Genomic DNA, 23,267 nt, shown 5'->3' on the forward strand with positions numbered 1-23,267 from the left:
GACTTGCAGTTAATACTACTCCTAGATATACTGCTGAGTTAACCACCCTATTATCAGCACAAGGAGTATATCTGTTCTTAATAATCTGAGTCTTTGTTCTATTTAGGCTGTACCCTGATAATTTCCCAAATTCCTGAGCCTCTAACTCTACCTCCTTTATAGCTAGGATAGGGTTTGGAGTTAAAATTGCCACATCATCTGCGTAGGCTAAGGACTTCACCATATTTTCATTTATTCTCATTGGAGGTATCCTTTCATTCTCCTCCAACCTACGCAGAAATGGTTCCAGGTATAATGCAAACAATAGGGGAGAGGAAGGGCATCCCTGTCTAGTCCCCCTAGCGATTTTTACTTCGTCTGAAAGCCCCCCATTCACCCTTATTCTTGCTGCTGGGTTCCTGTACAATACCTGAATAGCTTTTATAAAGGATTCACCCAGCCCACACCATCTCATTACATACCAAAGATATTCCCAATCCACCCTATCAAATGCTTTCTCAGCGTCGAGGAAAAGTGCTGCTACAGGATCTCCTAGTATTTCTGCGTGGTCAAATACTGTAATCACAGTCCTTACATGCTGCGTAGTCCCTTTCCCAGGTATAAAGCTGTGCTGGATAGGGGTCACTAACTGCTCAATAATCCCAGCCAATCTTTTTGCTAAAATCTTGGAATATATTTTGATATCCGAGTTCATTAATGTAATTGGCCTATACGACCCTGGCATTTCTGATGGCTTTCCTTTTTTTAGAATAACTATTATATCAGCCCCCCCCCCCCCAAGACTCTGGGCTAAGGTCTCCTACTTGTGCTTGTTGCATAATTATACACATATCTGCCTAGAGTTCATTTTTAAAAATTTGATAAAATTCTAGCGGAATTTGGTCTGGTCCTGTCGCTTTGCCTTTCGGCAAACTGTCAAGAGCTTCCTCCACCTCTGCTAGCAATATTGGACTATCTAGTATTTCTTTATCCTCTTCTGAAATCGTCGGAGGGGGTATATTGCCCAAATACTCCTCGATCTTCTGGAGTATATAAATCTGCGTAGAATTTCCTAAATACCTCTCTTACTGCATCAGTCTCCATAACCAGATTTCCCTGTGTATCCCGTATTTCTTTTACTCCTGCTTCAGCTGTTCTCTGCCTAGTTCTAGCTGCCAGCACCCGCCCTACCTTCTCGCTAAGCTCGTATGTCTTTTCCTTATTAGACAAGAATTTGTCTACCGCCTGCCTGGCCAGGCCTTCCACTGCCTCTGCTTTTAATGCTATTATTCCAAGCAGGCATTCCTCTAAAGGTAGATTATTTCTTATTACCCTGCTTAAATTCTCCTCCTCCCTTAGTAATTTATGTTCTATCAACTCTCTCCTTTCCCTTTCTCTTTTTTGTCTTCCCAGGACAAAGCTCAATGTTTCTCCCCTTATTCCCGCCTTAAATGCATCCCAAACTACTCCTATAGCTGCTGTCCCCCTATTGATATCCCAAAACCCTTTAATCCACTTTGACATGTGCTCCTTATATGTTGGATCTTTTAAAAGTCCTCTCTCAAAAGTCCACTGTGCGGGTGCTCTTTGTAAGTAATTATTTTTAATGGTAAGTATTACTGGACTGTGGTCTGAAATCACCCTTGGAAGTTTCTCAATCTGTGTCCCAGCTAACATACAGCTAGTTATAAGAAAGTAATCTAGCCTAACCAATACTTTATGTGGGGCCGAAAAAAAAGTGCTTCCATCAAGATGAGGATGTAGTTTTACCCAAGGATCAATCAATGAGTTATTCAAAGCCATATCAGCCAGAGCCCTGAACACTTTCCTTTTCCTCCCTCTATAAACTGCATCTATCCGCGTAAATGAGCTCTCCGAATCATGTATGTTAAAATCACCGCAACAAATTATGGGTTCAGGCCACTGAGCCAACTCTGCATCAAGAAACTGAAATACCTCAGGATCGTCTTCAGTAGATCCATAAATTGTGGCTAATGATATTTTCTGACCCCTGAAGCATATTTCCGCTATAGCCCATCTTCCCCATTTATCTTCCTTCTTTTTCCCTACTACCATATCCCTATGCCTACCCAAAATTGCCACTCCTCTGGTCCTAGTTTCTTGTTTAGAGCTAGCCAATACCCTGAACCCAAGTTGCTCCAAAAGATTTATCTTACTTAACTCAATGTGGGTTTCTTGCAAACATACCAAATCCAACCGCAGGGTTTTTAAATATGCAGCCACCCTCATCCTCTTATTTAAATCATTTAAGCCACACACATTCATTGACGCTATCCTACATGCCATTGTGTTAACATGCGTAGATACCAACAACAAAAAACATTCTTTGTCAACCACAAACCAGTCTGTATATCTCCTCTGTATCCCAAAAACATAACAATGTGCAAAATCATAATCAACCAGTTGTTATTCCCCCCCCCTCACCTCCCTCCCTCTCCGCCCCTGCTCTGCTCACCCCTCCCCTCCCCCCCCCTTCACAGGCAAATAGGTCAGCCGACCTATGTGTGCCCGCCTTATGTTGTGCAAGTCGCTTCCTTCTCCCAATCATTTACCTTTTCGTGCCACCCACTGATCTCACTATGTCCTATGTCCTACCCGGGCTCTCACGCTCCTTTCTGTTTCTTCATCTCTTCTAGAAAGAGCCCCGCTTTAATTTCCGAGTTGAACATCCAAGTTTTCCCTCTAACAATTACCTTCAATCTGGCAGGGTAAAGTAGATACGCCTCCATACCTAGAGCCTGAAATGGTGCAATCAACTGCCTCATCTTCCACCTCCTCTCTACAGTAAAATGACAGAAGTCAGGCCTGGCAAAAAAGGTATTGTTCTCAAAAGTTCTCCTACTCTCTGGCCTTGCTTCAGCTAAAATCTCTTCCCTGAGCAAAAAGTTTCCAACATAGACTAGTATAGCCCTTGGATGATTTTTCTGCCCACCTCTGCCTGCTCCTCCTGCTTCTCCCACCCTCTTTAGTGTAAAAGGGAACCTGTGCGCCCTCTGTATTTCTGTTTCCCACTGCCACTGGGACTCTGGGAATGCGCCACTCAAGAGATTTATCACAAACTGCCTGACATCCTGCCCCTCTGCCCCTTCCTCCACACCCAAAAGGCGGACATTATTCCTCCTCTGCCTGTTCTCAAAATCCTCCATCTTCCAGCGCATGTCCTCTGCCATTTTCTCATGTTCTGTCTTAAATGATTGCCATCTCCCAACGTCATCTTCGAGCTTCCCTGTCCGTTCCTCAACCTCTGTAACTCTGTCCACCAGCTCATCATACAATTTATTAACCTTCCTTAGGCTGTTCTGTATTTTCTTTGACGCCTGCCTTGCTCTACGGCTTTCTGTTCTTGCTTCGTTTTGCATCTGCCTCAGTGTCGAGAATAAAGTCTGCAAAGGGTCTTGTTGGGAAGGGATATTGCCACTTGATGCTCTCTCTGCCATGCTTGCATGCGTATCCTCCTCCTGATATGCTTGAGAAGTCGCTGAGTAGTCCCACAGGAGACGTTTCTCCACTTTGGTATGCTTCCTCTTTTTCATTGTGGATTCTTTGCCAGAAGTGCTTATGCCTGACTCTGTACCTTCATCTTCCTCTGTATTTGATTCTGCTGATGACAACGACTCAGAATCTTCATTTACAGAGTAGAACTCACCCTCCCCTTCTAGGGATGTACAGTCTCCCCCTCCGTGGGGATGTTTAATTATATTAATCCCCCCTTCAAGACTTTGTTTTTCTGAGCTCGCTATGCTTTCTCTGCTCCCCCATGAGCCAGTCACTTTCCGGGACTCATTAATCTCTTTCTCGACTTGCATTAATGCGCCAAGCATATCTGCTGTGGTGCCTCCCTTGGCACTTATATTCCCTTTTTCCACTCCTCCACTGTCAATCACCCCTTTACCTCCATCTCCCGCTGGTATTTCCTCTTCAGCGCGAGCTCCTGCGTGTGCACCGTCTGTCTGTGGTGCTGCAGCCTTCTGCGCCTCTCTCCGCGCCGGCTCAGCCCGTTGCCTGGCAACCACCTTCGCGTCTTCCTTGTCGATTACGTCCTCGAAGACGTTTCCAGCTGCCGGGATGACAGCGTCTGACTCGCGGAGAGAGCTCGGGTTTCCTGCAATTGCTGTTTCCATGGGCTTCCCTGCTAGCATCTCTGACATGGTAGGCTGGCGCATACTTGAATCTCGAGCCTTTTGCTCGTCTCCCTTTGTCAGTAGCGTGCTCTTACTCGCCGTACTGTTTATTTTAGGAATAGTGCTTTGTTTCCGTGTTTCGCTCTTTTTGTTTTTTTCCGCCGGGGGGGGGATTATTTTCCTGATCGCGCCGGTATTCTTTCCTATCAGGGAATCCCCTTTCGCGCTGCCGGCTCCCCCTGTCTTCGTTGCCATTGGAGTGTCGGGGGGTTTTCTAGTTCTGTCGTTCACTTTTTCTTGGTTAACCATTCGTGTGGGCGGTTTAGGAGCCATATACTGGTGCTTTTTTACCAGGTTCGAGAGTCCTTCTTTCAACCGACTCCAAACCTGCCCAATCCGTAGTAATTGCTTCTTAAGGGATATCCTTTCAAACCAGCAATGCCCGGTCTCCATTAGTACCTTTCTTCATGGGTGGCACGAAATTCTTCTTAGTATGTCAGTTCATTCTGAGAGAGAAGGAGAGTGCGACCTCTCAGCACAACAGCTCAGCGGCCATCTTGCCTCCTGCTGGAAGGATGAGTGTAAATTGTTCTATTTTTGTGCTTACAGGTTTCAGCAGGCTATCAGGTGTTTGAGTTCTTGACGTGTGAGGTGGAATATCTGGTAGCAGGGTCTGCCTGGTTTCTTAAGGTATATATAGATGTACAAGCGAGACTTACCTGAGAGTAGTATTTGTGCACAGAATTGATGTGCATTTCCTTCTTTTTGCAGATTTCAAACTCCCTGCTGTCCCCCTTTCCAAATACCCTTTCCCTCGCTTGCTCTACCTTCACTCTGTGTTTGATTATTCTCTGAATCAGGGCTAACAAGAGGTTGACCCCTTTGTGCATCATTACAATTCTGAAGAGATTTTGTTTGGGGATGCATCAGATCTGACAGTTTCTCATGTTTTTTTGTGATACTTCTTTAGTGAAACAATTTTAGAACTGCCACTTGATGTGAGGTTTTTGTATAAGGTTTTTTGGTTTGTATTAGTGATCATAATGGTTTGAAAGCGATGAGATGTATATGTAATGTCTTTTTGTTATTTTTGTTTTGCCGTGTCAGCAAAATATGAAGCAATTATATAAACTAAAACTGAAAGCTCTGTGGGTAGAAAACAGTCCCAAGAGTAAGAAGGTAAAGTGGAGTGAAAAGATGTGTAATTATTGATATTTAAGAAGACAACAATTAAGCAAGTTCTATCTGAAATTCTTGGGACGAAAGGGCAGTTGTGACTGCGCAACATGGACTGAGGAATGTTTTCATTGTTTTAGACAGCACTCTAGCGGTGTTAGACTTAAGATTTTTTCTGCATAGAAAGACTGGCCCTGAATAACTCTTTTATTCATTTTGAGCTGCTGTTTATATGTCATAAGGTCTACCTTGTCAAAAGAGACTCTCCAGTTGCCCTACTGTTGTCTTGGGGTTAATTCACTGCCTTAGGTTGTTAGAAAACCATTTGCTGGGGCTCTATATGTATGGCGTTTCTGAGACTTGGTAGGGAGCGCTTGATCCAGAGCTTGCAGAAACTAGGTATTAAAGAACTTTAGACCTTCAGAAACCACCTTCAACCTAAAGGAACTGCTTACTAGAGGATATAGTGCCCTGATTACATTACTCGAAATATTTTCTTCCACTCCCTTGAGTTGAGTAAAATGGGGTCATTGGCAGAATTACGGTTTTGTGTTGCTTAATTTGAAAATCAATCAGATAGTTATCTTACAGGCATCACACCAGGTCCGTGAATGAAATTCAGCTATTTGATGACCAGATCGAATTAAGGGCCTCATTAGGATGGCGGTGAATCCGCATCCTCCGGGCCGGCGGAAGTCACCGCCGGCCCGGAGGATGCGGATTCACCACTGCGGCCACATAAAACACCCACCGCCAGATTAGGAAGGCGGTGGGATTGCAGTGGGACCAGCGACGGACGGCAGGTCCGTCCGCCGCTGATCTGTGGGTTTTGGAGGGCTATTTGGTGGCGGTGTCTGCAAGACACCGTCAGCCAAATTAGGAAGCATGTGTAGACATGCTTTTCTGCTGCCTTTTTTCCGCCGTGGAAAAGCATGTGGACCTTTGCTTCTGGGGGGCCCTTGCGGGCCCCCAGGGTGTAGGGGGGGTGGGGGTGCACATGGGGGTTACATATGGTACCCCCCTGCATTTGCATGCACAAAGCGGCAGGCACCGCGCGTGCCTGCCGCTTTGTGCATGCAAATGCAATGCATGCATTTTTAACATTGCGGTGGGCGCTGCTTGAAGCAGCACCCGCCGCAATATTAAGGATACAGGATGTGACCGCCAGGGTGGTGGTCACATCCTAATTTGCATGAAGGGACCGCCGCTGCCCATGCGGACGGTCCCTCTACCTCGGGGGTGGCGGACGGACGCAGGTCCGTCCGCCATCCTAATGACCCCCTTAGTGTTTTGTCTTTGATGGGTTTGGTCCCCTGGACCTATTGAGATGCCTCAAAGAGGTTTATGATCCGAATAAACTTTTGGTCTGGGAGCTTATTAGGGTTTTTAATGTGTCAATCAATCAACACTTTATTGTTTAAGTTAAGAAAAACCATAAGAAAGTCATGATAGGAGTCGAGGTTCAACAAATTACAAACGTCTAAATGATTTAAAATATAGAAAAAGAGCATGTAACTTATTTTATCCTAAAAGCTAAAGACAGTATTCTTATCATGTTAACAATTAAAAGCAAAACATGATTCTATATCATAGAATTGTTGGCGGAATTAATGTTTCATCAGATATTGACATTAAACAACATTTAACATTTTAAAATTTCAATGCGGTTGCTAGACATTACTGGATTAGAAGAGTCTGATTCCTTCGGCCATTTGTTTCTTTAATAAAGTAATAATTTCATCATCTTACAGGTCAACTGAGGGTCTGTTGTACCAAGTCCTTTGATGATGGCCGATCTGCAAGTTTGAATGCCTCTATCATTAAAAGTTTTTTTTAAGTAGCAATACTCGGTTCGATTTTAAGATGGGCCAGACACAGATGAGATGGATGAAATCTTGCCTTGCTGCACCACATAAACTACATGTTTTGACGCCTTTATACTTCCATGCAGGTTGATCGTCCAAACTTGGTAATACCCCAAATCCAATCGCCATTAACTTTCGTTTCAAGTGAAGCGAATATGTTGTACTGAGGTGTTCTGCCGGTCATAATAATGTATAGGATTGGAGAACCATCCAGCATGGGATCTTTTGGCTAAAGTGCATTTGTCTTCTAATGATGATTGTAGCTTAGCTGCTTTGTTTGTCATTCTGGTTTTTAATGTGAATTCTGAAGTCACCAATGATTATTAGACTTGGAAACTCCAGCATATATTCCCTTAAGTGAAACAGTAAGAGAACAAATACTTCTAGAATTTGGGAGGGAGCATAAGGCATAAACAAGTAAAAAGGAAAGATAATACTCTGGTGAAATGATGCAAGAACACTGTAGTGCATCTACGGTTCCAACATATAAAGGGGAGTTAATGGAGCCATTAAGTCTGTCTTTACAGATAACAGCAAATCCATGCCATTGCTTGGGAAAATTGATTGAAATTAATGATTTTGTAGCTGACTTGAATTAAGATCTCTTTGTCTGCTTCTACATACATACCATTTTATATGTCTGCTTCTCGCACTGTGAGAAAGCAGAAGAAGGGCTGGGTTGGGAGTGGGCGAGTCGGGGAGGAGTGGCTAGCCCAATGTTGTGGGCCAGTCATGCACACTCTGCCGTTTTATCCATGTAGGCTGCATGCTGCCTGTATGGAGAAAACGGTCTCCCCATAGATGTGTGTGCGGTTGGTGTTCCAGCCAATCACAACACTGCCATTGCAGCATTGTGATTGACTTGGTGGAGGAGAGAGAGGCTGCCTGAGGAGACACAACGCTGGACCGGAAGTCTTCCAGCTACCATGCCGGGAATCGCCTCTCATCGCGAAGAGTAACACTTGCTATCCACTGCCCGGCTCGTTATCCCTTGTGTGTATTATCACCTGGACTACATAAGTGTTTTCGCCTGTATATCTAAATTCAAATAGAATTACAAGATATTTAATCACATCTTGCGTCTGCCATTTTAATTGTAACAAGCCTTTATCATATTGGCCACCTATCTTCTGGTACTGCGAGGTTGCACACTGATTAGTTAAAGGAATACACTTTTCCTTCCATGGGATGAGACGCGGCTTCACGTGGATTGTGTAACTACTTTGGGTTAATTTACCCATCCACTGAATAGATTTTTATTATTGATTTGACGCTGCATAATGTGCCTCTCGTGAACTTGTCATTTGCACCTCTTTGGACTTTCCTCAGCGCCTACTGGCCTACCATATGTAGAGCCCTGACGAAGTTCCTTTTTGGAACGAAACGCGTTGGCTCTGTGCCGTTCTTGTTAAAGATTAACAGAATAAAGAAAGAACATTTTTGGGACTAAGTGATCTCAACGAGTGCACCTTCCATCTTCCCAAGAACATTGTGAACTAATTTGCACCTTGGGACGACGGGTGCGGGTAGTGTTTTGCACCAGCCTATGATTGTTGATGGTACATGTTTTTTGGTTGAGCTGGACTCTGGTCGGTTGTTCTGTTCTTCATTGTTCAATAATCCTACCTTTGTTAAGATTCAAATTTGAGGTGGAAGGAGCAACATTGCTCTCCAACCTCGCAACTAAGCTCGGACTCATGCAGGCAGCTTCCCTTTGGCACACCACTGGTGCAGCAACTGTTCCTAGATAAGATCCATCAGGGGTGAGACTGGAGTACTGCTCAAACAAAATGGATTCTCTTGAAGGGTCAGCTGGAAGAGTTCTCTCAAGTTGGCTGTCGGGATTCCATAAGACCAAAAATGACCAGATTACATTCTTCCTTCACAAACACTAAATTGCAGCGGACCAAAGTGTGAGATCCTTGATGTTTATAATTCTAGTGGGAAACAGACAGGCCTATAAGTGAAACTATTGAGAGGTGATAATAGGAAGAATTAGCCCTGTGGCGGTGGGCCTGTCCCGAAGCGCAAGAGCCACAATGTACACCAGAGAAGTAAGGAGGAGAAATAAAAGGCACAGAAAACACAAACTATAGGTACTTACAAGGAGTAAGCATTCCATGGAACAGCTGTTCCTAAACAGGGATAAGCTGGCCTGCACATATCTGCTTAAGGGTGTGCACTGGAGTGCCACTCAAAGTGACTGATATTGTACTAATGGTGTACTAATAGTGGAAAGAGTTCTCCCGAGATGGCGGCCTGGAGCCCTCAGACCCTATTTACCCAATAACACTCTTTCCGCAAAAACACTTAAGTGAAGCAAATTAAACAGTGAGATCTCAGATGCTAAGAGTGTTATCAAGAGTCAGACATGCCCACTAGTAAAGCTGGCAAGAGAAGAGAATGGAGATATCAGCCCTCTTGCCTGTCCTATTGGAAAGAACAATCAGAAGAGAAAGGGCCCGAATGAGCACCAGACAAGTAACGAGAAATAAACTACATCCAAAATCCAATAAGTATCTGCAAATGAGAAGCATGAATATGTTTAGCCATGATATTACCTGTGTGTGACCCCTTTTCAACCTTACTTACACAATATTTTATAGTTGCCTACCCACAGAGGTCGCATTATAGATACCCATGTAGTAATATGCAATACAATACAGTAAACACTGGCTTACCAGAGTGAAGTAGTGGAGATGTAGTGAACCATCTGGATAAATGGAAGAGGGTCCGAAGTTGCTCCACAGCTGGTACAGACACACTACACCAAAAATTAAACAAAGCAGAACAATCATGTCTGGAAACAACACATTTTTTTAACTAGTAACCAACAAGCTGTCTTCTGATATCTTCTTTTTTTTTTAAACTTTATTTTCACAGATTATCAAACAATGCCATGAAACATATGGTTACATCTAGTTACAGAAAAAGATGTAGTGCACAAGTTATATGGACGATCATTACAGTATATACAATCAGGGTAGGACAGTAAAGTCAAAATTAAATACACTCATGTCATTAATCCGCCCCAGACTCGGGCAATGAGTAGTAATAACGCATGTACTACCTTTATCCACCCTGAACCATTCTCGCCCAGACCCCACCCGCAACCCAATATGTATACATGCGTGCTATGACTTTGGAGGTCGTCTTATATGCAGGCTCAGTCTACCCAAAACCGGTAGGTACAATGCCTTTTTCTTGCTGTGTGTCGGGATCTGCTTGCTGTGCATTCAAGTAGTTTCTAACCGGAGTCCATATGTCTTTTGGTCTGGAGGCGGGGTGGTCGTAGTTGCATATAATTAACTTTTTATGGAGCATGAGGCTAAACTAGTCAGCCAGTCTTTTCCTGAGAGAGCTGCTTTCCTACTGCAATGTATGGCAACCTCTCTTTTAGCTAGCAACAGGCGGATGGGGACAAATCTGCGGATCTTGGGGGGAAATTGCACCACATATCCTAGCAGGGCGATTTTAGGCAGAGGTATCATTTGAACGTTCACCATACTGCTTATAGTGTTATGAACTAGCACCCAGAATGCGGATATGCGCAGGCAGGTCCATGCCAAATGGGAGAAATCTGCACCAGGGGCATTGCATTTGGGGCAGTGATGAGGCCTACATGGGTCAATTCTGTGTACTCTAGCTGGAGTATCGTATGCCCTACGCAAAAATTTGAAGTGTATTAGTTTATGACGAATGTTAATTGAGACTGTTTTGGGGACCGAGCAGCAGAAAGACCATTGTTCATCTGAGATTGGGGAGCCTAAATCTTCTTCCCGTGCAGTATGTATTCTAACATCGTTCACTGGAATGATATCTGCACACGTTTTGTAAAGCTTGGATATCAGATGTATTCCTCGCTCGCTTTCTATTACCATGGTGAGTGGAGAGAATGACAGGGTTTCAAGCGGAAAGCTAAGGGCAATAGTGCGCAAAGCAGAGCCCAATCTCATGAGAACAAATCGATCCATGAATGTTGTTTTTAGGAATCGAGACACATCATCCGGATAAAAAATGTGGCCATCAGGAAATAGATCTCCTATTTTGGTTATATTGAATTTGGCGAATGTGCGTTGTACAAGTGTTTCACCCATGATAGGAAACCACTTAGCGTTCGGGAGTGGTAGTGCGGAGGAATATAGGATAGAAGTGCAGGTGAGGCGACAAAGTTTTTCCCATGCCCAACTGGTCGTAGATGCCGGTTGAATGTCTTTGGAGTCTATGGGGAAACCCGTAGGCAAGACTGATGTCAATGGATCTGGATGGACCAAATCAGCTACTGGGCGATATAGGGAATTCTGGCATCCGGGTGGTACCACGACTGAGCAAAGCTACACTGAGCCACTAAATGATATAACTTTGTGTCTGGGACACCATATCCCCCTCGGTTACAATGCAATGTCATGATCTGCCACTTAACCCTTGCTGTCCTGTTAACCCAAACCAGTCGTATTAAATGAGAACATAGAATCGAAAAGAAAGTATTTGGCAGAGTAATCAGAATATTATGAAATAGATATAAAAATGTAGGGAGTACGACCATTTTAATAAGGGCCACCTTGCCCGCCAAAGACAATGGAAGTTTGGGCCATTTTTCTACTTGCGCCTCCAGGGCAGTAATGGCCTGTCCGTAATTCAGTCTAACGATTTGTCCAGTGTCTAAGTGGATATGTTTTCCCAAATAATTAAATGAATCTGTGCACCAATCCAATGGAAACTCCCGTTCCCATTGGACTGTGCTGGTCGTAAGAGGGAAAATCACTGATTTGTGCCAGTGGATTCTCAGCCCAGAATATATACCAAAGCGTAGAATTTTTCATCTGATATCTACTTATGTATTGCAAATGATTGATTTAATGCAATCTTTTTTTTAAAAAACAGATTTTATTTAGCAAAACACACAACAGAAACCCATGTGAGCATATCACTCAGGTTACCACAAAAACATACCTGGTAGCCTCTCTGGATGAGCACCTCTGACCCTCAAACCCCCCTCATAGACAAAGGATATACTACATCCACGACCTACAATACTAGAATACCCTTATCCAATCACTAAAGTGTCCTCCGGAAGGTCCCTATTGATCCCTCACTGTTGACAGATCTTCTAACACTTACGTGGGCATCCCAAGTGCATCCCCTACCTGCACAGACCTGCCGTTCAGCTTCCCTCCACTTATCCATATCCATTTGCCAGTGCTCCACACTCTTTGGTTCGACCAGCTCCACAAGCATACAATATTGTGTTTCTCCACTACGAATCCCAGAAAGGACAATAGTCTGGGGAATTCACCTGGATTACCTTCCCCCACACGTTCAAGAGGACTGTTTTGAGTGTGATCTCGGTTCCAAGACCCGCCCCCTGCCAGAGACCATCTTGAACCCTAGCCCAGAAGACCTTCAGCCGTGGGGAGTTCCAAACAGTATGCAAGAAATCCCCTTTGTGACCCACATAGCTGTTACACTTATTGGCAGTAGCCCATTCCATCTATGCAAAAGCACCCTTGTGTAATTGGATCTATGCAATAAGTGCACCTGCACTAGGTGAAAGCGTGCTCTGATGGCCACCTTCCTGGTCAACATGTTTCTTCCCATTCCTCATACTTCTACATCTACCTCCCAGCCTTCACATAGCATCACCAGGGGTTCAGGGGCGTTGTTCATCAATTTACTATCAGTGAGGGAGATAACACTATTGTGCAGTGGTTCTGTCCACAACCTGTCCTCTAGAGGTGAGGCATCCTCCAACGGCGTGTTATGTTCCATATGCACCATTCAAGGTATGCCTCAGCTGATGGTATTGGAGGAACTCTCCAGGGAGGTCTGTGGTGTAACAGTAACCACTTGAAGGAGCAAAGAGATTGGGAGAAAATCAATACCTGACCCAACTTAGGTAGGTGAGAAAGCCCTCACACACTGACCTGGTCGGTGTCATGCTTCATCATCGGGCCCCACCAAAAAGGTCTAGTACCTTTTTGGTGTGCTGCGACCTTTTTGGTGGGGCCCGATGATGAAGCATGACACCGACCAGGTCGGTGTGTGAGGGATTTCTTACCTACCTAAGTTGGGTCAGGTATTTATTTTCTCCCAATCTCTTTGCTCCTTCAAGTGGTTACTGTTACACCACAGACCTCTCTTTTTTTTGTTGGCTTACTATAACCCGGGGTTAAGAGGGTGTCCTAACTCTCCCTGCCTCTCTCCTTGTTGGTACACAGGAACTCTCCATGGGCCATGTCATACTCCTCTCTGTGTTTCCCAGCAGACAAACTTCTCCCTCTGCATACATCTCCTAGAGAGAGCAGTGATCATGGTCAAGTCCCATCTACTAAACCCCTTAAGCCTTCCCACCATCGCCAACATATTACTGCCCCAGAGTTATGTCAATGACATGGGTCTCCCCTCCCAGCCAAGGGATCTAGGAGTTGCCTACCATACCGACGTTGCAACCATCATCAGAGATGGAAGTGACCTGTAGCCTCTCCTGGCATATAGTGTTCTTGGGTAGCCCCACGGGCCTGATCTCTATGATCCACCCTAATTGAGGGCTACTCCTCAGCAGCAAAGGCCCACTCACTGATAAGTACCAATTTGGAAGCTCACTAGTATTTCTCCACATATGAGATGGCAATTCAGTGCATAAAGAGTACACCAATACATGGTGCACAGCTTGCAATGGGCCATGGGCCATTTAATTTGATTAGTAAACATTTTCATCTTTTCTCATAATTTCTCCAAATTTGTCAATTTTTATCACAAGTAGTTCAATAGAATCAGTCTTATTCCAAATCTTCCAAAACAATCTTTATGTGATGGTTCCCACATAAGTATGCATTACACATGGCTTCCATATTCATCAAACCCCAATTCATTTTGGGAGAAAGTTCCCTTCATCAGGGGTCACTACAATTGAAACATAATATTAGATACCACCGCAACGTGTGTCACGTAATAGCTTTACATTACTTGAAATAACTAAATGGTTCAACATATTTAACAAGACTAGCTACGGACAATTCCGATTCTAATATAACCCACAAAAAAAGTGCTGTGGCTATTATTCCACCCCCAGATGTGTGTATACCCTCAATCTAACCCAAAAAACACATCCAGTGCTACCTCATGATTAACGCCCCCCAAAAAAACAATGAAATCAATGTATACAGCTAAACCCCAATAACTCATAACCATAAAAGAAACCCCCCCCCTGTAATCCCTGCAAGCTAACATCAGAAATTTTAAACATACGCCCTGTATACCTTAAAAACTGCCGGCATCCGATGTACAGTACCTCACTGTCCCATCCTTATGTGTAGCATACACGCTGAAAGATTTAAATTACCGCGCAAGCGGCTTGCATTCCAATTATCCTATCCTTAGCGGTACCGCCGTGCACATTGCATATCTGCCATTGTGTAGCCACGTTTCATCTCTTTTCCGTGAAAACCAATGAAGGACGTAATGTTATCAGCCTGTTTTAAATAAAAGTCATGTGACCCCAGAGTGCCCCATGTTACACCTGAAAAAGTAGACAAAATAAACAAAATAATCCTATCCCCAGTAACCACATCCCGCTGTAGCAGTGTGGAAAACCCATGTGTGTAACTCAATATCAACCCATGATTTAGATCAAGTATATCCCTGTAACATTAAACCGTGCATGTGATTCACATCTTTTTTAACTTGTATCGAACCACAAACTCAATTTGACGCCTCAATATCATGAATGTAAAAGATTCTTTGAGGCTGCGAAGGTAACCAACATTTTCAATAGAGTAAGGAATCATCTTTACACATTCAAAAAACTTGAATATTACATAGATCTTCCTGTTATTTTATCATGGGGTGCAGACTATGGGGTAGACAGTATTTATTATTGACTTCACATAAGTTATAGAGTGCACACCCTTCTTTTTATCATTTGCTTTTCGTGAATCTTTGATTTTAATTTCATTATTGCTCTCAAGGCAAGAAGTTTGACGTGCAACCCCGTTACATGTTCTGCCCATACATACCAATATAATCCTCGGTACATCAGTGCATAAACAGTACATCAATACAGGGTGCACAGCCGGCAATGGGCCATGGGTCCTTTATTTTGATTAGTAAACATTTTCATATTTTCTCATATTTTTTCTAAATTTGTCCATTTTTATCACTAATAGTCCACTAGAATCATTCTTATTCCAAGTCTTCCAAAACAATCTTTATTTGATGGTTCCCACGTAAGTATGCATTACACATGTCTTCCATATTCATCAAAACCCAATGCATTTCGGGAGAAAGTTCCCTTCGTCAGGGGTCACTATAATTGAAACATAATATTAGGTACCACCGCAACGTGTGTGTCACGTAATAGCTTTACATTACTTTAAATGACTACAATGTTCAATTGGTTGCTGGCAGTTTTTAAGGTATACAGGACGTATGTTTAAAATTTTTGACATTAGCTTGCATCCTCGTCGCCAAAATTATGTTGTGCTCTGTACATGAAGACACTGGTAGCCATGTTGTAAGTCTTGTCTGTTTGTATGTGTGTAAGTCGCCCTGCGCCACACGTGTTGTCCTGTGTAAGTCGCCCTGCGCTTCAGATGTTGTGGGTAAGTCGCCCCGCGCCTCACGTCTTGTCCGGTGTAAGTCACCCTGCGCTTCAGGTGTTGTCGTGTGTAAGTCGCCCTGCGCCTCACTGTTGGTACCCTCTATGTGGTCCATATTGTGGTACATTTGTACTTGTAGTGTTGGTTCACCCTTGTTGTCTGTTTCTGGCCTCTGGTGTTTGTCGTGGGGTGTGTGCACCCTTCACTACATTATTTTCTTTTGTGTTTTTGGGAAAGGATGGGGTTATTGCTAGTTTGAAATGTGATATTGCTTGACAGTGTTTTTTCCTTCCCAAATTGACATTGATGGATGGTTTAAAATAGAATTATTCTTAACCCCTTCGACGATGATGACGAGCTCAGCTCGTCATCAGCCACGGGTGGCGTGTGCTGATGACGAGCTGAGCTTGTCATGTAACGCGGAAAAGGGAAAACAGCTGCACAGCGCAAAAATCACCGCAGCAGCGATGCGGTTAATAACTTTCATTCGGGAGGATGGGGGAATTTGATGCATGTTTTTAATATGTCGTTTTCTGCCCATCTTTTCTTGTTTGCATTGTTCACTCTTTGGTGATGTTTTGAATTAATTTTCATCCCTTAGTTATGAACATTATCGCCTTTTTGTGTATAGTTCTAAGTTTTGTTTTCATTTTAAAAGGAAAGGGATACTGTTAGATCATATAGTTTACATTTATATGTAAATCAGCCTAGGTCCTCCTAGCTGCTCAGCCAGAGTGAGAAATTGCAATGCAATGTTGGTGTGACTGTGATGAATGGAATGCCTGGGTGCCTGTGTGGATGAGTGGTGACAGTTGGAGATGGGCTGAGCAGCTAGGCAGGCTGCTCCTGGTGGGGCTGGTGTAGGAGCTGGTACATAGCTGATCCTTGATTGATACCACTTGACTTGGAACTAATAAAGAAGACTTAAGAACTTACAACATGGCTACCAGTGTCTTCATGTACAGAGAACAACATACTTTTGGCGACGAGGATGGGATACAAACCTACGCCTTCTTATTTTTGTTGATGATTATAATTTTGTACCCTGAAGTTAAGGTAGTGCGCCCACAATAGGTTGGTATCCACCATTTGATAGTACAAACCTACGCCTGTTGGAGTAGGGGAGCTGCCAGGCACAAAGGAAAACAAACATTGGCAAAGCCAACAGGTTTAAGTTTATTGTTCCAGCACATGCAGTTTTAGCACATTAGAGTGATACACAGAGTCTCACCAGGAGTGGAGAGTAAGAGCTACTGTTGTAAAGTATTCTCTTGTGTGTGTGTGTGTGTATATAGCCCTTGTATACTATCACGAGGACATCGTGACTATCCACCTAGTCGCGAATATTTTTGCAAATAAAAAAAAAAATATATCAATAAATCATTAGTATGCATTTTTGTAGAGATAGGAGAGGGATAGGAGTTGGACTCACCGCTAGGGCGGTCAACCTCGAATCTGGGTTAGAGTCTCGGCAATGATGCTGAACATCCTGTGATTCTGGGCAAATCACTTAACCTCCCAGTGCCTAACAAAAATGAATGTGTCCCCATGTAACGCAACTGGTGCTATGTAAGTGCTCTGATACCCGATTCGGGTCAAGTTCGCTCTATATAAAACTTCATAAAATAAAAAAAAATTAAAAAATCGTGGCCAGTTTGAACTCCACAGCAATGGCTAAAGTGTCTGCAGCCATCCGCTCTGACATGGTGAATATCACACTTGCATTGTACTTACAGCCATGTGTCTGTACCATGGCCTAGCTGGGCATCATAATAAGCAGCTGGGGTTCACGGTCTGTGGTGCCCAGAAATGGCATGTGCCCCTATCCAAGAAGAGAGGGGGAGCCCTCCTTATTGATGTTTCCTTCTACAATTACATCAGCATCCTCCCGTTGGACCTCAGCTGCTTCTCCATCCATGTCAGGGAGTCTCAACACTGTAAATCTACTACCCTCCGGCCGGGCACCCATCAGAGAGTGCACTCCTCCAGCGCGCCATTGCACCTCTGGACCTCGATCAGTCGGGCATCGTTCCCACTAGCTCATCACCTTCCCACCAAACGTCAGCCCTCAAACCAGTCCCACGGCTCCTCAAGTGTTTCAAATGTCCAAGATTTGCCCTCATGAAGCCAGAGGCATGGAGGGAACAGCATAATGTACTACACTTCCCTCTCACACAGTTTTCTCTTCACCTCTCAAAAACTAAGTCTCTGTTGCTGGACCTTATGGGGGAAGTCAGGGTTGAGCTATAGCATTGGATTTTCAGACTAAAGTATTTATCTGGTATGTGCGTCCTGGATAATTGCATTTGTTTCTGTAATTAAAGATGCGTGCAATGGTTTTTCTTGATGGCGCCCTGGGCCTTGGCGCGGGGACAGGAGCTCTGTGGGCCTGTTCCACTCAAGTCAAAGTCAAGTCAAAAACCACTTTATTCGATTTAGTTAAAAATCATAAAAGCATACTACATCCAGGTACATATTTTAAAATTCCACTCAAGTTCGATAGCCTCTTGGGCATCAGCATATGGATGATGAAGTACACTAGGAACAACTCAAAGCTAGGCCAGTCAGCCCACTCAGGTACTCCCACCAAATAGATGTTGTTGCATCTTGAGTGACCATCACTGTCCTCCAATTGTGCCTGAACATCCACACTCTCCTTCTGCAGTTGATGCACCTTGACTTTAAGGGATTTTGACTCCTCAGTTTGGCCAGAGTGTTTTTGACCTGTGTGGTTCACTCATTGACTTTTCTGAATTCAGCCCCAGTAGAGTGGCCTCCATAGCAACAGTGTTTATTTTGGACTCCAGAGTATTCCAATATTGCCCGAATGCCATGAATGGCAGCCATAATGACCCTGGGAGAGGGCTCTGTATTGCCCCACTGGTCCCTGTCCCGACTCATGTCTCTAGCCATGGAGGTTTACTCCCATTGGCCGCCAAAAGGGATTGGTGTTCTTATCCATTTTGGTCTGTTGCTGCTGTCTACCGCTGCGGCCTCCCCTCCTCATGGCTGCTCCTCACACAGGTCCTTGACCTGGTGGTCTTCTTGTGCTGGCCACTTCTCACCCACCCTTGCAGGACTTTTAGGGCAAGGAGGCTTCAGGTGGGTAATCACCGCAGTCTACCAGGTGAACAAGGAGGCACTTAGCAAGAAGCTCCCAGATCCTCCCCCCCTCCCCCCCCCCCCCGAAGGCCACCCTCACGAACTTCTGGTGGGGTCCCCTGCTCTTCACTGACCTCAGTGTGCTATTGCCTATTTGTGTCGGCAGAATTAGCAGTGGGGTTCAACTTCTCCCTAGGTTCCTCACAATGGGTAAATGCCAACCAGCACAGTCTTTAAGGCCTCCTCACAAGTCTCAGTGCACTCCGCAATACAATTAGTAGGGGGAGATCCCCACCAAGACCCAGGAGTCGAAGATTCTCTAGACCACGATCGACCATATGAGCGGCGTGATGTGCTGCCACTGTGTGCCCAGCACCCCAACACCGCAATGGCCGTGCTGGTCATTCCACCGCTACCACAGGGCCTCCTGTGCATTTCTGGTGCAGGCGCAGTCGGCCGATGCAGCTTGTTCAGGCTGGGGCAACCAAGGAGTCACCCTGGTGTGTCTTGTGGAGCTGGTCCCCCCAGTCACTAGGGTGTGTACGTGCAGCAGTGACCCGGACTCAGGATCAACCAGCTGATGTTCCGAGCCGTGCCGTCTGGAAAAGCAAATAACAGCTGCGGCTCCCTCTGATAACGGAGCCATGAGCACATTGATTTACTGCCTGGGCCCCTCCAATCGTTCATAGGACTGTCAGTGGCCACAAAGTTGCGATTTTCATCCCACTGGGGCTGGGGGGCAGGGGCAGCATTCGCCAACAGGATATGGTATGGATGTTAGGGGATTAACTCAGGGCTCCCGAATTGGAGCTCTAGCCACCTGCAACCATCTTGCTCGTCGGTCAGGCCACAACCCCATTTCAATGCAATCTCAATAGTTTATTATTATGAAATATTAGGGTACTAAGGTGTTGGAACAAGGTGATAAGTGGGTTACTGCCAGTTCTCTAGCAGTATTTGGCACAAGAAAGGAACAGGCTGACTTCTATTAGCCATGACATGGAACCCATAAAATAAGCTTTTATTACAGAGCCCTACCATAGAGTGCTCTACCAATTTATAATAGGTTTCAAAATTCAGCCATCCTTCAGCTACTGTGTCTAGATGTCTGCGACCAAACTGTTACAAATCTATCAGAGTCAAGGGTCTACATTATTGTTCCACACAGGATCCCCACCTTCACCCTCTCCCCATGTTTCACCCATGTACTGCAACTTCGCAAAACTCTTACCTGCTCAAACAAGGTCATTGCAAACTTCTGGTGAGAAATGCAATGCGGTGCAGTGCAGATATCATCCTTTGACTCATCAGCAATATGGAAGTGAATTCTGATGAGTAGGTTTTCCTGATTAAAAAAGAAAATTTAAATCAGGATAAAAACTGCAAATAACCTTGTATACATGCCTAGTCTTGTGTATTGAGAAGTAAACGGCTTCATTACAAACAAATGACAAAATATTACTGAGTGTAACATATTACAGTTGTATCAACTTTCTTTATCCTTAGCTTTGAGGAAATGCTGTACATTCATACAATGTGCATTATCCAACTTGGAACACTGAAGCATTACACTAATTCCTCTGCATACAGACAGGTGACTGACTCTACCTAGAACCACAAGATTCTTGCAACAAGAGACTTACTAGACACTTGTATCCCTGTTGCTAGAGGGCCCCTGGAATACATGGCGGTCACAGATGCACCGGGTTTGTACAATGTAGAGGTGAGTGCACATATTTTAAAATCTAAATTGTGATTAGTTTATAGAAATGTAATTGAGCAATTCATGTAAATCGATTGACTAATATTTGTTCTCTACAACTGCATGACTGTAGCAGTCAACACCAAACTGTGTCTCACTGAGAGGAATGCGGAATCCCCCAAACCAAGTATTCACTATGTAGTGCAAAGGGAATCTCTCCTTTTAGTTGAGCTCCGAGTTCAGAAAAGCTACATTTCGAGCATGACTTTCAAAAAAGTGACCGTCATCAGGAAAGCTTCGAAATAATTATTTTGTTAGCATTATTAAGTTAGACATTTATTGCATTATGCATTTAATTTTCTTCAAACAACCCAGTATACCTTCCCTTGCAATATGTCAATATTTGCAGCCTATTGAAAAGATAATCTTACTACTAGATACATGCAAAAAACAGAGCATTTCAAGGCTTCCTCAGGGAGATGATATGGGCTGGAACCTCAAAACTCATACACACATAATAACACTAAGGACATTGTCTAGTCAATGCTTTTACTTTTAAAACGGAAAATGCACCTTAACATGGGCAGAACTACCAAGTATAGTGTCGCAAATATATACAGAATCTGCAGTTGTCAAGATAGCATAACAAACAGTGAACATAGTAACAATGGGAACATTATTTTAAAATCCCTCCTTAACAGTGCTTGGCAGATAACCAATCAAAAGGGTAGGCCTATACACTTTGTCAACTCAACACCCAATCATAAATTAAGTTCTCCTGCCCATATCAAAACATGAGGTATGTTACAAAAACCTATCGAGTTTACAGTAACTTTATTTGCCATCTAGTATCACAAACCAAACCTATTGGCTTTTGCCTATTTCCATGTTTACATTGAAGAACAATCATTTGCAAAAATGTACTAAGTATACACTTTTAATTAAAATGATCATTACAACAATATCACCACACCAACATGAAGAGATATTTATGTCTTTTACATGGGTTATGAAGAACAAGTTACTTACCTCCGGCAACACTTTTTCTTGTGGATACTCTATCTAACCGCAGCTTGTGAATAATTCCTGGGTGTCCAACTGGATTCAGAAACTCTCAGCAGTGCTTTTGTGTGCCATTAGGTGGCATCATGCGACTTTGCGATGACATTGCTCCTTTCCAAAAGTGATGAGTGGAGCTGCATAAACCTCAACCCATGAGCATTGACGACACTTGCTTTCTAAGCCATCCGTGCCCTCACACGGAGAGTCCATAGGCAGAATAGTAAGAAAAGTGTGCTGTTGAACGTTTTCAATGGAAAAAGAGTCCAGGTCACAAAACAGGGATGTGGAAGGGTTGCTGAAAAATCTGCAGTTATCTTCCAGGAAGACTGTTACAGAAGGCCTCTAGCTTGTTCTTCTGATGGATATTTGTCACTTCAGAGTCCTCGCCTTGTGAATAGATACCAAAGCAGTAAATCACCAGGTGGCGGATCTGTGAACAGACTCGGACCAAAACTGAGCTGGCAAAATTACCTTTCTGACATCTTTCTTTTCTCTAAATAGACTTTATTTGGATTAAACAATAATCCATAAAAGCAAACAAACTGATCAAACATTACTTCCATAAAATACAACAAAAAAACAAATGCAATTCATCAATTTCCCACAAAAACACTGTCACTTCCAAAAAATCATAAAAACCATATAAACATCAATCTTATAAAACATTCTTAAAAACAGATAAAATTATCCAACACATGACACCAGTATCCCGGGCACTCCTCCAAGTCAACATTATGGTAACTTTTGTTGGGCTAAATTATTATTACCCTAAAAGAAACCCATGCTCATACTGCCGACACTGCCAAGAGTTATAACGAGTGCAGGAAAACGCTTAGGTAGGACTTACCATTGCTGCCGCCCCTGCCAAGAGTCAAGGACGCCACCAACAGCGCTGTCGCTGCCCCGGGACTGCAATTCCCGGCAGCCCCAGCAGCGCGGCGCGCTCAGACGACGTGGGAAGGCAGCGCCAGGAGGCGCATATAGCCCACACAATCCCTCGGTGGAGCGGGGGAGTGCTTATACTGGCGACACCGCCAAGAGTCATAACGAGTGCAGGAAAACGCTGAGGGAAGACTTACCATTGCTGCTGCCACCGCCAAAAGTCAAGGACGCCACCAACAGCACCGTCGCCTCCCCGGGACTGCAGTTCCCGGCAGCCCCAGCGGCGCCGCGCGCTCAGACGACGTGGGAAGGCAGCGCCAGGAGGCGCATATAGCCCACACAAGCCCCCGCGTCGCGGGACGAGCCGGGCGAAGCCCGGACAAAGGGCGGGCCGTCTGTGGCCGTCCGGGGCCTGAGGAGGCCGGGCTGGACCATCCCCCTTGGTTGGATGCTTGGACACTGACAGTTGAGCTCTATCAACTAGCGGTAACTTTTATCCATTAAAATTTCGGTGTGCTGCTAAAGTGACACCCTACTTGGACACTTGAACTTTAGTGTACAGTGATACATCGATTTTGGTATTAATTGTATATTTTAACTATTGTGGGGACTGACACATTGAATAGCTTGTCAACTAAGGTACTTACTGACCCCTGTATCGAGGAATATGGGTAAAAATATCCCTATGCAGTCTCGTCCCAGCACCAGGCAAAAAGTAGCTATAACTACTCCTCTCCCGAGCTTAACCGCTATACATAAA

General features: G+C 44.2%; 1 protein-coding gene across 2 annotated transcripts in view; it reads right to left on the reverse strand.

Moving 5' to 3' along the window:
• The window catches only part of USP54 (ubiquitin specific peptidase 54), a 1,809,222-nt gene that overhangs the window by 1,447,512 nt on the left and 338,443 nt on the right, over positions 1 to 23,267 (reverse strand). For both annotated transcript variants that reach the window (XM_086922134.1, XM_086922133.1), the window contains exons 5-6: positions 20,093 to 20,206; positions 9,844 to 9,926 (exon numbers count right to left, since the gene is read on the reverse strand). In XM_086922134.1, coding sequence (XP_086778260.1) covers positions 9,844 to 9,926; positions 20,093 to 20,206 — 197 coding nt within the window. The remainder of the gene's footprint in view (positions 1 to 9,843; positions 9,927 to 20,092; positions 20,207 to 23,267) is intronic.

Source organism: Lissotriton vulgaris, chromosome 5 (assembly GCF_964263255.1).
Source record: "Lissotriton vulgaris chromosome 5, aLisVul1.2, whole genome shotgun sequence".
Lineage (NCBI taxonomy): Eukaryota > Metazoa > Chordata > Amphibia > Caudata > Salamandridae > Lissotriton > Lissotriton vulgaris.